Source organism: Mustelus asterias, chromosome 28 (genome assembly GCF_964213995.1).
Source record: "Mustelus asterias chromosome 28, sMusAst1.hap1.1, whole genome shotgun sequence".
Classification (NCBI taxonomy): Eukaryota; Metazoa; Chordata; class Chondrichthyes; order Carcharhiniformes; family Triakidae; genus Mustelus; species Mustelus asterias.
In genome coordinates, this window is record NC_135828.1 from 12840002 (window position 1) to 12856099 (window position 16098).

At 45.1% G+C, this 16098-nt stretch overlaps 1 protein-coding gene across 1 annotated transcript in view; it reads left to right on the forward strand.

Moving 5' to 3' along the window:
• Nucleotides 1-776: 776 nt before the first annotated feature.
• LOC144480249 (ferroptosis suppressor protein 1-like) overlaps nucleotides 777-16098 on the forward strand; it is a 34800-nt gene continuing 19478 nt past the window's right edge. The window contains exons 1-4 of the mRNA XM_078199519.1: nucleotides 777-951; nucleotides 6450-6565; nucleotides 7003-7122; nucleotides 10282-10374. Coding sequence (XP_078055645.1) covers nucleotides 777-951; nucleotides 6450-6565; nucleotides 7003-7122; nucleotides 10282-10374 — 504 coding nt within the window. The remainder of the gene's footprint in view (nucleotides 952-6449; nucleotides 6566-7002; nucleotides 7123-10281; nucleotides 10375-16098) is intronic.

Genomic DNA, 16098 nt, shown 5'->3' on the forward strand with positions numbered 1-16098 from the left:
GACACAAGAACAGCTTCTTCCCTGCTGCCATCAGACTTTGAATGGATCTACCTTATATTAAGTTGATCTTTTTCTACACCCTAGCTATTACTGTAACACTACACTCTGCACTCTCTCCTTTCCTTCTCTATGAACGGCATGTTTTGTCTTTATAGCATGCAAGAAAAAATATTTTTCACTGTACACTGATACATGTGACAATAATAGATCAAATCAACATAGAAACATAGAAACCCTACAGTACAGAAAGAGGCCATTCGGCCCATCGAGTCTGCACCGACCACAATCCCACCCAGGCCCTACCCCCATATCCCTCCATATTTTACCCACTAATCCCTCTAACCTACACATCTCAGGACACTAAGGGCAATTTTTCGCATGGCCAATCAACCTAACCCGCACATCTTTGGACTGTGGGAGGAAACCGGAGCACCCGGAGAAAACCCACGCAGACACGAGGAGAACGTGCAAACTCCACACAGACAGTGACCCAAGCCGGGAATCGAACCCAGGTCCCTGGAGCTGTGAAGCAGCAGTGCTAACTACTGTGCTACCGTGCCGCCCAAATCAAATCAAATCATTGTTACATTGCTGATTTCCATATCTTTCTACGCAAAACTTGGCTGCCCAATTTCCTACCTGACAACAGTGATTTACACTTCAAATGTTGTCCATTCTTTATAAAGTGCTTTTGGTATGGGGTCATGAAAAGTGTCAGTTAAACGTAAGTCTCTTTTTTTGATGCTTCCACTTTAATATATTTTTCAACAGACGTCATGGGAGCGAAACTAACTCTCAGCGATGCTGACCACGTTGTCATTGTCGGTGCTGGTTTCGGAGGGATTGCTGCAGCTAAGCAGTTATCATCCTACAGGATCCCTTACACGCTGATCGACATAAAACATGCCTTCCATCACAACATGGGGGCCCTTAGAGCATCGGTACAGAAAGGTAAATCACTGGAAAATAGCCCAGAAGGAGAAACCAGTAAAACTTGGGAAATGGCTGGGAATGGTCTAAACTGGAGTTCCATTTTCATAGAACATAGATCTTAGAACCTGTACTAAGTTCACAGAGACAGAAGTCCCTTCACCAGAATCCCTTTTACAATTCCAGCAGCAGTACACAGGGTGCTATCAGTCAGCAGTCTACCTTCAGGAGTGCCAGAGGAACTGACACACCCTGGTTAAATACGAATTAAAGTCTCCCTGATTGGCCCATCATTTGGCCCCTTAATCAGGGAGTTCGTATTCCAATAGGCCAACTTCAATGGCCTGATTTAAAGTCATTACAGAATCCCTACAATGCAGAAGGAGGCCATTTGGCCCATCGAGCCTGCACCGACAACAATCCCACACACGGCCTCATAACTTCACATATTTACTCAGCTAGTCCCCCTAACACTACGAGGCAATTTAGCATGGCCAATCTACCTAACCCGCACATCTTAATGTATACAAGACCAGTGCAGACCAGTCAATCAGCCACTTCCCATATTTTTCTGTTTTTTATCCTTCTGGGAATGATTCCTAAATCTTGACATTTACTGCAGCTGTGGGTTTCAGCGAGTGAAGGTCTATATCAAAGCGAAGTAAATACAAAGCTGCACTAGAACTAAGAAGAGTGCAAGACTTTGAGCTTGTTACTGCCATGAGTTGAGTCTTTCATTTGCAAAGCATTAATTATTTCAGGCTTTGAAGTAATAGGCATAGCTCTCAGTGTGTTCATTGGCTGCACATTTTAACATGTTGCTCTACCTGTGGAAGAAATGGATTGGGAGCCAAGCTCCTCATGAACATTTTTAAGAGCTCCATCATGCAGAGCATCCTGTTGAGAGCGATGGGCTGGAAATTATGCTGGTATGGAAAAATGTGTGGTCTGTAAATTGCGGAATGCCAGTCTGATGTTAGTACTGGGAAATATATTCAAGAGTATTTCATTGTTCCAGTAATGTTCTGAAGAACATTTTTTTTCTATTCATTTGTGGGACATGGGTGTCACTGGCTCGGCCAACATTTGTTGCCCATCCCTAGTTGCCCTTGAGAAGGTGGTGGTGAGCTGCCTTCTTGAATCGCCGCAGTCCATGTGCTATGGGTTGATCCACAATAAGAAGTTTAACAACACCAGGTTAAAGTCCAACAGGTTTATTTGGTAGCAAAAGCCACACAAGCTTTCGGAGCTCTAAGCCCCTTCTTCAGGTGACTCACCTGAAGAAGGGGCTTAGAGCTCCGAAAGCTTGTGTGGCTTTTGCTACCAAATAAACCTGTTGGACTTTAACCTGGTGTTGTTAAACTTCTTACTGTGTTTACCCCAGTCCAACGCCGGCATCTCCACATCATTGATCCACAATGCCATTACGGAGGGAATTCCAGGATTTTGACCCAGCGACTGTGAAGGAACGGCGATATATTTCCAAGTCAGGATGGTGAGTGGCTTGGAGGGGAACTTGCAGGTGGTGGTGTTCCCATGGTATCTGCTGCCCTTGTCCTTCTGGATGGAAGTGGTCATGCGTTTGGAAGGTGCTGTCTAAGGATCTTTGGTGAATCGCTTCAGTGCATCTTGTGGATAGTACACACTGCTGCTACTGAGCGTCGGTGGTGGAGGGAGTGAATGTTTGTAGATGTGGTGCCAATCAAGCGGGGCTGCTTTGTCCTGGATGCTGTCAAGCTTCTTGAGTGTTGTTGGAGCTGCACCCATCCAGGCAAGTGGATGCCACAAAGGCCTGTAAGTGTGATTTTAGAAGCAATACTTCATGCCTCATAATTTAATTTCTTTCAGAGTTAATCAATGAACCTTGTCCATTCAGGTAGATGTAAGTTACTAGCATTTTCCAAGTTGCTTGATTAAATTCTGCCTGCGAGGCTTCCAGGGAAGGTTAAGGCTCTTGGAATTATTGGCAATGAACTTCCTGGTTTTGAACAGTGGTTTGGAAATAGAAAATAGTGAGTCTGGCAGAGAGGAAATGCGAACAGGCAGATCTTTGCAATGGCCTGTTCTAGGCTCCCCTGTTCATAAACTACTGGGAGGAGGTCAGTATTTGTATAATCATATTGTATAAGTGAAGAGACCAGGTGATTGATCTAGTGAAAGTTGGCAGCATTCGAATGGATATGTACAATTACACAGATCCAATACAGAATGAGATGTGAAATTTAATGTGGTTATAAATGTACCAGCAGGTACAGAATGCGATGGATGGAAACACTGGCAGATGTGAGAATGGAAAGTTTAAGTGTGTTTACTACCCATTGATTGAAGGTATTCAGTCTGTGCATTGGTTAGCAACCAGGCTAATCAGATGCTTGCATCCATATGGACATATGAATTAGGAGCAAGAGTAGACCACTTGACCTCTCAAGCCTGCTCCACCACTCAATAGGATCATGGTTGATCTGATTGTAACCTCAATCCCACATTCCTGGTAACCTTTCACCCCCACACTTTTCAAGAACCTATGTAGCTCTACCTTAAGAATATTCAACGACTGGCTGGTATTTTACGACCCGCCTGCCCAAGGCCAACAGAGAATGCCATTCTGCGAGCCTCGCCAGCCCCGATTCTGGGGCGGGTGGGGTGGTAAAATTCCAGCCTCTGCCTCCACTGAGGCACGGTGGCACAGTGGTTAGCTCTGCTGCCTCACAGTGCCAGGGACCCAGCGTGGATTTCCTCTGGGTGTTCTAGTTTCCTCCTACGGTCCAAAGATGTTTGGGTTAATCATAGAATCATAGAAACCCTACAGTGCAGAAGGAGGCCATTCGGCCCATCGAGTCTACACCGACCACAATCCCACCCAGGCCCTACCCCCACATATTTTACCCGCTAATCCCGCTAACCTACACATCTCAGGACTCTAAGGGGCAATTTTTAACCTGGCCAATCAACCTAACCCGCACATCTTTGGACTGTGGGAGGAAACCGGAGCACCCGGAGGAAACCCACGCAGACACGAGGAGAATGTGCAAACTCCACACAGACAGTGACCCGAGCCGGGAATCGAACCCGGGACCCTGGCGCTGTGAAGCAGCAGTGCTAACCACTGTGCTACCGTGCCGTTAGGTGGATTGACTGTGCCCCTTAGTGTCAGGGGGTCTAGCTAGGGTAAATGGATAGGGTTATGGGGATAGGGCCTGGGTGGGATTGTGGTCGGTGCAGACTCGATGGGCCGAGTGGCCTCCTTCTGTACTGTGGGATTCTAGGATTCACTGCCTTTTGATGAAGAGAGTTCCATTTGATGCTTCTTTGAACAGTCTTAATCTCCAGCAAGCTGTGGTTGCACACTGCGTGGGAGAGAAATAATTTCTCCTCATCTGTCTTAAATGAACGACCCCCTTATTTTTAACGGTGCGCCCTCATTCCAGATCCCCACAAAACAGCACATCCTTTCCACATCTACCCTGTTATGACCCCTTGGAATCTTAAAGATTACGAACAAGTCACCTCTTACTCTTCTAAATTTCAGTAGATAGAAGCTTAATCTGCCCAAACTCAAAGGACATTTAATTCTAAATTTAAATTTTTCTCTGTGTAATTTATTGCTAAGACCATAGTTGGAACATCCATAATATAGTGCTTCTACCTTCAAAAGGACACTGGTGTGTTGGAAATGGTCCAGCCAAGTGAGGTAAGGATATTAACATGCAGCGCAGTTAAAAACTAACAATTAAAAAGTGTTTTAATCTATTCATTAAAATATTATGAAAGAATAGATATAAACAGGACACTGGACTTCGAATATAATTCTGAAATTATCATGCGTCCGACAAGATCAGAAATTAAAAGCAAATTTCATAGTTAGAGGACTGTACATCTTAGGAGGCATGGTTAGTGAGTTTGCAGATGACACCAAGATTGGTGGCATAGTGCACAGTGAAGAAGGTTATCTGGGGTTGCAACGGGACCTTGATCCATTGGGCCAATAAATGGCAGATGGAGTTTAATTTAGGTAAATGTGAAGTGATCGTAGTAGATCGAACCAGGGCAGGACTTACTCAGTTAATGGTAGGGCTTTGGGAGAGTTATAGAACAAAGAGATCTAGGACTACAGGTTCATAGCTCCTTGAAAGTGGAGTCACGGGTGGACAGGGTAGTGAAGAAGGCATTCGGCATGCTTAGTTTCATCGGTCAGAACATTGAATACATGAGTTGGAACGTTTTGTTGAAGTTGTACAAGACATTAGTAAGGCCACATTTGGAATACTGTGTACAGTTTTGGTCACCCTATTATAGAAAGGATATTATTAAACTAAAAAGAGTGCAGGAAAGATTTACTAGGATGCTACTGGGACTTGATGGTTTGAGTTATAAGGAGAGACTGGATATCCAGTTATAAAGAGAGTCTGGATATCCAGTCTCTCCTTATAACTCAAACCATCAAGTCCCAGTAGCATCCTAGTAAATCTTTCCTGCACTCTTTCTAGTTTAATAATATTGTTTCTATAATAGGGTGACCAGAACTGTACACAGTATTCCAAATGTGCCTTACTAATGTCTTGTAGGAGGCTTAGGGGTGATCCTATAGAGGTCTGTAAAATAATGAGGGGCACAGATAGGGTGGATAGTCAACATCTTTTCCAAAAGGTAGGGGAGTCTAAAACTAGAGGGCATAGGTTTAAGGTGAGAGGGGAGAGATAGAAAAGGGTCCAGAGGGGCAATTGTTTCACTCAGAGTGTGGTGAGTGTCTGGAACGAGCTGCCAGAGGCAGTAGTAGAGGCGGGTACAATTTTGTCTTTTAAAAACCACTGAGATAGTTACATGGGTAAGATGAGTGTGGAGGGACATGGGCCAAATGCGGGCAATTGGGACTAGCTTAGTGATAAAAACTGGGCGGCAAGATCAAGTTGGGCCGAAGGGCCTGTTTCCGAGCTGAAAAAAAGAGAAAAGAGATCTTGTGTGGCAATTATTTGCTGAATTTGGCTCACAGTGTTAAAACCTATGGGATGCTGTTTTGGGGAAGGTGTGTTCTTAGAGTTAAGGAAAATAGTTAGATTAGATTGGGGGTAATTTAAGTCTACTCTCTGGTTAACCATTATCGTAGTTTAATTGTAAATGTTGTTCTTTATTGTTGCCTTTCTTGTGTGTTTTAAAGTTTAATAAATATTTTGTCATTCGATAATTTGCAACAAGACTGGACCCTTTCCTCACTGGGCTTCATCTCTTTGCTCATATTTTTCCAAATTGCAAAAATAAACTGTTAAGAACGGGCGTTCCAAGTTTCCCTTCTGTGATTTGAGATGTCCTTGCATTGAACATCAGCGGGGTTCCAAACGGAAGCAATGTGACAAAGTTTTGCTACTTTATAGGAGTTATATGAATGCAAGTTGTTTTGCCAAATTGTGCATGATTTCTTTCAAGCAACGACTGTGGCAGGTGGTAGGACCTTTCCCTGTCCGTATTATTCTTTATTCCTAAATAACTTATTTTTCACAGCGTGTGTTTTTTTTTTAATTTAGGATTTGCAGCCAAAACATTCATAGCTTATGATGCCACGTTCAAAAGAAACTTCAAACAAGGCAAAGTCAGTGATATTGATTTGGAAGGACAAGATGTTATAATGGAGAATGGGGAGGTAAGCATATTATTTCACACAGAACAGTACAGCACAGGAACGGGCCCCTTGGCCCATGGTGTTGTGCTGAACATGGCACCAAATTAAACTAATCCCTTCTGCCTGCCCTTGATCCATATCTAAAAGCCTCTTAAACGCCCCGATCGTATCTGCCTCCACCACCACTCCAAGATGCTTACCACTCTCTGTATAAAAAACTTGCCCCTCGCTTCTCCCTTTGAACTTGCCCCTTCTCGCCTTCAGCGCCTGCCCCTTAGTATTAGACATCTCAACTCTGGGAAAAAGATTCTCACTGTCAACCCTATGCAAAATATGAATGAAATTTGTGACCTCACAGCAGCTAATGAAGGTAACATATCTTATATTTTATTGGCTTTTAAGCTAAATATCACATATTTCTTTTGAACGAATGTGTTGTCTTTTCCTGTGTTTTAAAGGTCATACATTACTCTTATCTGATTCTGGCGACTGGGAGCACAGGACCATTCCCTGGGAAGTTGATTGAGCCAGTTAGCAGGGACACTGCCATCCAGATGTATGAAGACTTAGTGAAAGAGGTAATTCTGAAGAAGGTTGCAGAGAAACGTTAAGTAGAACAGCTCGATTATCTGAGCTGCTTATGAGGTTGTCTCCATCTATTGTTGTCTGTTTTGCTGTCCTTTCATATGAAAGAATGGAACATGGAAAGTCCCTCTGGAACACCTGTAATGAATCTTATCATTCACTTACTGAATCTCTTGAGAGAATCTTAGATATCATAGAATCCCCGCAGCACAGAAGGAAGCCATTCGGCCCATCAAGCCTGCACCGACAACAATCCCACACAGGCCTCATTCCCGTACCCCCACATATTTACCCCACTAATCCCCCTGACACTAAGGGGCAATTGAACATGGCCAATGCACCTAACCTGCACATCTTTCGGACTGTGGGAGGAAACCGGAGGAAACCCACGCAGACACGGGGAGAATGTGCAAACTCCACACAGACAGTGACCCGAACCAGGAATTGAACCTGGGTCCCTGTTGCTGTGAGGCAGCAGTGCTAACCACTGTGCCACTGTGGCACGGTGGCACAGTGGTTAGCACCGTTGCCTCACAGCAATGGATGTCCAGCATCTTCTTCCATCCCCAGAGGTCCAATAATGTGGGTCTGGTCAGTACTCCAAACCCAATGGGAGCAATTTTCACTGCCAGCTACCAGTTTCTTATTTGGTAGTTAAAGAATAACTCAGTCGTCCCATTGATGCCCAACTGGGGCAATTTTCAGGTTGGCATTTAAATGGATCAGTTTGTTTGGGCGGCATGATGGCACAGTGATGAGCACTGCTGCCTCACAGCGCCAGGGACCCAGGTTCAATTCCAGCCTCGGGGCACTGTCTGTGTGGAGTTTGCGCGTTCTCCCCGTATCTGCGTGGGTTTCCTCCAAGTGCTCCGGTTTCCTCTCACAGTCCAAAGATGTGCAGGGTAGGTTAATTGCCTATGTTAAATTGCCCCTTAGTGTCAGGGGGACTAGCAGGGTCAAATATGTGGAGTTATGGGGATAGAGTGGGGTTGTTGTCGGTGCAGGCTCGATGGGCTGAATGGCCTCCTCCTGCACTGTAGGGATTCTAGGGGTTCTATGTATTCTATGTTTGTTTCCACTGGGATTCTACTTCGATGTGCGAGTCAAGGTCCGATTTCGCTTGCAGGACCATGAGTGCGACCTTGAGATACAAAAGAGGTAGAGAGTGGAGTACTGCAGGGTCAGAGATGCAGAGACACTGACATCTTCCTACTCAGGTGAATGTCAAAGGTCCCCATTACTATTTTGAAGAAGATCAGGGAATTTATCCCAATTTCTCTGGCCAATATTTATCCCTCAATCATCGTGACAATATAGACAGATTTCACAGGTTATTTCATTCCTGTTTGCGGGAGTTTGCCCATTATAATTTAACTGCCTCCCTTCCGACATTACAACAGTGATTTGACTTGAAGAAGTATTTAATTGGCTGGAAAGAGCTTTGAGATAGCCTATGGTTAGGAAAGGCGCTATATAAATGCAAGTCTTTGGGCACAAACTTACCGGCTGTTTACGCCACACTCCTGTTGCAGCAAGGTCGGAGAATTTGGCGGCCGGCCCAATCTCCGTTCACTGTGGCGGGGTGGGAAAATCCCACCGGTGTGGACGGTGGTAAGATTCCGGCCTTTCTTTTTACGAGCCCTCCGCCCACTCGTACCAGCCAAACAGCGACCCCTGAAGGAGGTACTGAAGACCACTCAAAGAACAGGCATTTTAAATTGTTACCTTGATGGGGCCATAAAGCATTTACTTTTGTCAAATTCCAAACCATTTTAGAAATGGAAATGTCTGGGCTGTTGATGCTCCGTTGTTATACTCACCTTGCGATTGCACCCACTGCCACCCGCTCTGCATTTCCCCAGTCGAGGTTAAGTGAAACCCAAACGGGAAACAGACCAGGCTTCCCATGCCAGCTTTGGCTAGGTGGCATGGACATTTCACACAGGAGGCGAAAACATTGTCCCTCGTGTCTCTCCCTGGTTTGGTGTACTTTGTAACATCAGTACTGATTCAGTTGGTAGCACTGTCCGCCTCTGAGTCAGATGGTTGTTATACAAGCCCCTCTCTAGACCCAGAGACCCATACTCCAGTGCAGTGCTGAGGGAGTGCAGCACTGTCAGAGCTGCTGTCTTTTAGATGAGATCTCATCACATCTCAACCAACATCACTTTAAAAAGTAGCTATGGCTTGTCACTATCGCATTGCATTTATGATAATGACAAGCAGTGCACAAATTGTGCTTCTGGCATTTAAACAAGGGCTATACTTTGACCGCAAAGCATTGACTGCAAAGCAAATTTGGGAGAGCCCAAAATTTTGAAAGGTAATATATATATGAATATGAATGTAGCCCAGTCCATCACGCATACCAGCCTCCCATCCATTGACTCTGTCTACACTTCCCGCTGCCTAAGAAAAACAGCCAGCATAATCAATGACTCAATGCATCCTGGACATTCTCTCTTCCACCTTCTTCCGTTGGGAACAAGATACAAAAGTCTGAGGTCACATACCAACCGACTCAAGAACAGCATCTTCCCTGCTGCTGTCAGACTTTTGAATGGACCTACCTTATATTAAGTTGATCTTTCTCTACACCCTAGCTATGCCTGTAACACTACATTCTGCACCCTCTCCTTTCCTTCTCCCCTATGTACTCTACGAATGGTATATTTTGTCTGTAGAGCACTCAAGAAGTGGAAGGAGATGGCCTAATGGTATTATCACTAAACTATTAATCCAGAAACTCAGCAAAATGTTTTGGGGACCCGGGTTCGAATCCTGCCACGCCAGCTCTTTGAATTTGAAATCGATTTAAAAAATTGTCCGGAATTAAGAATCTACTGAAGGCCGTGAAACCATTGTCGATTGTTGGAAAAATGCATCTGCTTCACTTAAGTCCTTTAGGGAAGGAAATCTGCCGTCCTTACCTGGTCTGGCCTACATGTGATTCCAGACACACAGCAATGTGGTTGACTCTCAACTGCCCTCCATACAAGGGCAACTAGGGATGGGCAATAAATGCTGGCCAACCAGTGACACCCATGTCCTGCGAATGAATATAAAAAATAATACTTTTCACTGTATCCCAGTACATGTGACAATAATAAATCAAATCAAATGCAAGTTCTTTCTTTCTCTGTTCTATCCAGATTCAGAAAGCTGAAACTATAGTTGTGGTTGGAGGAGGACTTGCCGGCGTTGAGTTAGCTGCAGAAATCCGAACAGACTACCCTAACAAAGAGGTAATACGAAGCTTCAGACACACATTCTGTTCAATGATTCATTACCTTGTATTAGTGGTTGATGTTTCCTCACGTAAGTGTGCTGATACATTCGCACGTCTTAGTTTAGAAGGTGCTATCCTCAACATTTCATTAACGAAGTGACATTTTAAACAACTAGGTCTATTTTTCACCTCTTTCCTGTTGGGTTCGGTGCAGAGCGAGTGAGAAAGCCTTATTATAGCTCGGAATCTTGAGCGAGGCTTTGATGAGAACGCACTTGTGGTGAGATAGAAACATACATAGAAGATAGGAGCAGGAGGAGGCCATCTGGCCCTCCGAGCCTGCTCCGCCATTCATCACGATCATGGCCGATCACCCAACTCAATAGCCTAATCCTGCTTTCTCCCCATAACCTTTGAGATGATCCATGTTCAGTGTTCGTCCTGTGCCCTTCACAAATCTAAGAACTGAAGCTTATCCGTCTGAATTAGCCTGCTCAATATTAATGGGAAAAGTATAATATTATCAAGTGGCTCAATTGGGACAACTGGAGGGAGTTTAAATGGAAGTGGGATTCAGGTGGGCAGTGGTATGGGCAAGCACCACAGCTTACTGATGTTAATTCTTGGGTGTCATCGGTAAGCCACGGGTCAGCTGTCCACCTGATGTGGTACCTGGGCACCGGGCAGGAGTGGATGCTGGAGGCAGCAGACAGCGCCAAAGGGGAGCTAAGAACATTGGCATTTCGGGAGAGTGAGAGTTCAGGATAAGGCACAGCTCAGCTTTCTTTGTGAGGCCCAGGGTAGCACACCGGTCCCTCCAAGCCTGGCAAAGAAGTATGAAAGAAAACAGAACTCAGATTGGCGCCGACGGTGCAGCAAACTCTTGCCACGCTCAAAACTTGGCACGAAAGGCCCGAGGCTTCCACACGCAAGACAGGCTTAAATTTGCAGTCAGGTCCTAGATTATGTAATCAGATTTCAACCTCTACGCTTCAAAAAGGACCCCATTGGTGTCCGATGGGTATGTTTGGTCCCTGCTTGGAAACAAGTTAAAATGGACGACGGTGGGATCCAGGTGAGACATCCACAGGTAAGTCAGTGATTTTAACCATCCACTACTCAATCTCCATCCATCTGGTTGGGTTAAAGTCGTGAGATTAACATAAAAATGATAAATGACTAAAGTTAAACTAATCAATTTTCCTTCAATATGGCAGTGACTGTGAGATAGTAGAGTCGTAGAGTACAGAAAGAGGCCCTTCAGCCCATCATGTCTGTGCTGGTTATCAAATACCTATCTATCCAAATCGCGCATTTTCCAGCATTTGGTCCATAGCCTTGTATGCTATGGAATTTCAAATGCTCACCGAAAGGCTTCTTAAATGTTGTGAGGGTTCCCACCTCTACCACCCTTTCAGGCAGCGAGTCCCACCACCCTCTGGATGCAAACGTTTTTCCTCAAATTCCCTCTAAATCTCCTGCTCCTTATCTTAAATCTATGCCCCCTGATTACTGACCCATCTACCAGAGCAAAGGTTTCTTCCTATCTACCCTATCCATATTCCCTCAGCCTTCCCTGCTCCAACGAAAACAACCACAGTCTAACCAGCCTCTCTTCATAGCTGAAATGCTCCAGCCCAGGCAACATCCTGCTGAATCTCTTCTGCACGCTTTCTCGTACAATCATGCCCTTCCTGTAGTGTGGCAACAGCCAGTTCTCTAGCTGTGGCCTAACGAGCATTTTATACAGCTCCATCATAACCTCACTGCTCTTAAATTCCATGCCTTGGCTAATAAAGATGTGGAGATGCCAGCGTTGGACTGGTGTAAACACAGTAGGAAGTCTAACAACACCAGGTTAAAGTCCAAAGAGTAAAGTTAAAGAAATAAACCTGTTGGACTTTAACCTGGTGTTGTAAGACTTCTTACTCGGCTGATAAAGACAAGGATCCCATATGCCTTCTTTAACCACCTTATCTACCTATCCTGTTGCCTTCAGGGATCTTTGCATCCCAATGTCCCTCTTGTCCTCTGTACTTCCCAGCATCCTACCGTTCATTGTATATTCCTTTGCCCTGTTAGTTCTCCCAAAATCCATCACCTCAAACTTTTGTCAGATAGACCAGCCCGTCTATATCATCCTGTAATCTAAGGCTCATAGAACATAGAACATTGTACAGCACAGAACAGACCCTTCGGCCCACGATGTTGCGCCGAGCTTTATCTGAAACCAAGATCAAGCTATCCCACTCCCTATCATCCTCGTGTGCTCCATGTGCCTATCCAATAACCGCTTAAATGTTCCTAAAGTGTCTGACTCCACTATCACTGCAGGCAGTCCATTCCACACCCCAACCACTCTCTGCGTAAAGAACCTACCTCTGATATCCTTCCTGTATCTCCCACCACGAACCCTATAGTTATGCCCCCTTGTAATAGCTCCATCCACCCGAGGAAATGGTCTTTGAACGTTCACTCTATCTATCCCCTTCATCATTATATAAACCTCTATTAAGTCTCCCCTCAGCCTCCTCCGCTCCAGAGAGAACAGCCCTAGCTCCCTCAACCTTTCCTCATAAGACCTACCCTCCAAACCAGGCAGCATCCTGGTAAATCTCCTCTGCACTCTTTCCAGCGCTTCCACATCCTAAAGAGCTCCTTGCTCTTTACTACACCACCAGTTTTTGTGTTGTTGGCTCTGTCTTTACCTTAATGGGAACGTTTTGCAATTCATCAAGAGGTTCTGAATGTGCCTCTGTTCAATCATCTGTGTTCCAAACCCCTGAACGGATGGATATTAGCTGTGTCGAGCCTGACACTGGATTCCGGCTGCATCAATGTCACCTTAAGGCAAAGCTTCAAAATTCAATCCTATTCTCTAAGTGCCTCCAGCAAGTGGAAATGGGACTCTGACCAATTTTTACAGATGCACCATAGAAAGCATCCTTTCTGGAAGGTATGCCTTCTGCTCTGACGAAGACTGCAAGAGACTACAAAAGGTTGTGAACGTAGCCCAATCCATCACTCAAACCAGCCTCTCATCCATTGACTCCGTCTACACTTCCCACTGCTTCGGAAAAGCAGCCAGCATAATTAAGGACCCCACATACCCCGGACATTCTCTCTTCCACCATCTTCCATCGGGAAAAAGATACAGGAGTCTGAAAACACATACCAACAGATTCAAGAACAGCTTCTTCCCTGCTGTCATCAGACGATTGAATGGTCCTACCATATATTAAGCTGATCTTTCTTTACACTCTAGCTATGACTGTAAAACTACATTCTGCACTCTCCACTTTCTTTCCCTATGTACTGTATACTTTGTATAGTGCGCAAGAAACAATACTTTTCACTGTATCTCAATGCATGTGACAATAATAAATCAAATTAAATATCTTACTTTCGATCATAGAATCCCTGCAGTGCAGAAGGAGGCCATTTGGCCCATCAAGTCTGCACTAACTACAATCCCACCCAGACCCTATACATTGACCCGAACAGGCGCCGGATTGTGACGACTAGGGGAATTTCACAGCAACTTAATTGCAGTGTTAATGTAAGCCTCACTTGTGACTAATCAATAAGCTTTACTTTACTTTATTTTACTATTCCCATAACCCCACGTATTTACCCTGCTAATCCCCCTGACGCTAAGGGGCAATTTAGCATGGCCAATCAACCTAAACCGCACATCTTTGGACCTTGGGAGGAAACCGGAGCACCCGGAGGGAAACTCACACAGACACGGGTAGAACGTGCAAACTCCACACAGATAGTGAGTCGAGGCCAGAATTGAACCCGGGTCCCTGGTGCTGTGAGGCAGCAGTGCTAACCGCTGTGCCACCGTGCCATCCCACGGGATTCCGATTTCCAATAATTCCAATTATTTTCGTCAATATAAGATGATTTCCTGTTTCCAAACCATTTCAAATTGTAAGTTTTAATTGGTTCATCCTGCTATTAAAATAAGCAACACTGGGTGTGTTGTATTAGGCTGCAGTTTCCTTCCCGTGGTGACAGCTTATGGCAGCATGAGTAGATTTAATGGAATCTCGACCATTAGCTGAGTAAACCCAACATGAACAGCAGCACCTCTGAGCACCAGGGCTGCCAACTCACAAACTATTTTTGCCTCTTGACAGCCTCAGCACAGATGTAGTCAGCGTGAGTGTTCTTTGACTTCCTTGTGCCATATGTTCCACATTATGACAGCAAGTACGCAATCATTCGGTGTGCAAAGTAATTACAGGCTTCTTTTTTGAGACGACCCTTGCTGCCACGGGTGACCACTTTTGCTTTCCAGATGGTTTACCTCCTTTGTACTTGTTCTCATAATCTCTTACAGGGTGAAGACCTGTTCCCACCTCCCTTTACCCATTGACACTCATTGCCTTCGTCATCCACTGGCGCACAAACTCATTAAAGGTTTTCTTTTCCAGGTTTGAGTCTGGGTCCTGGGGGAAACCAACATTTTTTTACCCTCAGAGCTTTTATAACACAATACACATGGTTAACATTTAACTCAACATACATACATACTTTATCAGAATGAGAACGACTTAAAATACAGGGAAATCTTTACATTAGTGAAATCTAATGTAGACAAGTGTTTTATCACAGTGGTTGTTGTCTGAGCTTGGGGCAAGTTCTTCCAGGTAACCCTTAAAGGTGGAACTTGGATGGGAACCTGTCTTTCTAAAAGAGGTTCTACATAACATGGAATTCCTCCAGACGCAATGAAGCCTTGTCTTTTTGAGTGGGGGCGTCACTCCACAGAGCAAAAACTGGTTCATTTGGGGCGGCACGGTGGCACAGTGGTTAGCACTGCTGCCTCACAGCGCCAGGGATCTGGGTTCAATTCCGGCCTCGGGTCACTGTCTGTGTGGAGTTTCCACATTCTCCCCGTGTCTGCGTGGGTTTCCTCCCGGGTGCTCTGGTTTCCTCCCACAGTCCAAAGATGTGCGGGTTAGGTTGATTGGCCATGCTAAATTGACCCTTAGTGTCAGGGGGACTAGCAGGGTAATTATGAGGGGTTATGGGAATAGGGCCTGTGGTCAGTGCAGAATCGATGGGCCAAATGGCCTCCTTCTGCACTGTAGGAATTCTATGATTCTATAATTTTGACCCAACCTTTCGGACGTGGTCATGGTAAACTTTATAAATCTCGAGTTTAATTTGGCAACATAAAAAAAAATTCCCTTCTGAATTTTGTCACAAGTGCCTTGTTTCCAGCTCCTGACTGATGTATATTTGATTCCTGACCAGAGTGGGGGCTGAGCTTTGTGGAGCCTGTTGGAGTAGGCCGGACGGCGGGCAGGCGGGCTCAGGGTATCGCGTCGGAAAGCCACCCGTCAGAAACCCGGTGGCGGGAAAGAGGTCCCGATTATTTGGGCTGTGGGAGAGGGAGGAAGCAAGCGGGAAACTCACCCCTCAATCAGGCGAAACCTCAAATTTTCCAAACCAACAGTTTTAATGTAATTCACCGGGATTTAGTGCTGCCTCCCCAATGAAATGAAGCTGAGATGAGTTTGCTCTGCCTTCAATAATCTGCCCTTTGAACGTCTGTGACTGAAATGTGACTCAGCTGACTCAGTGTGAAGAGCTGTCTTGACTTGCAGGAGAGGGAGTCAGAAGGAGCCGCATTGTCAACAGAGATGTTTCACTCTGTGTTAAAATCCTGAGTGGTGCAGTCTGAGTTAGGCAGTGACTAAGACTAAAGTGTGAGTTCTAAAGATTA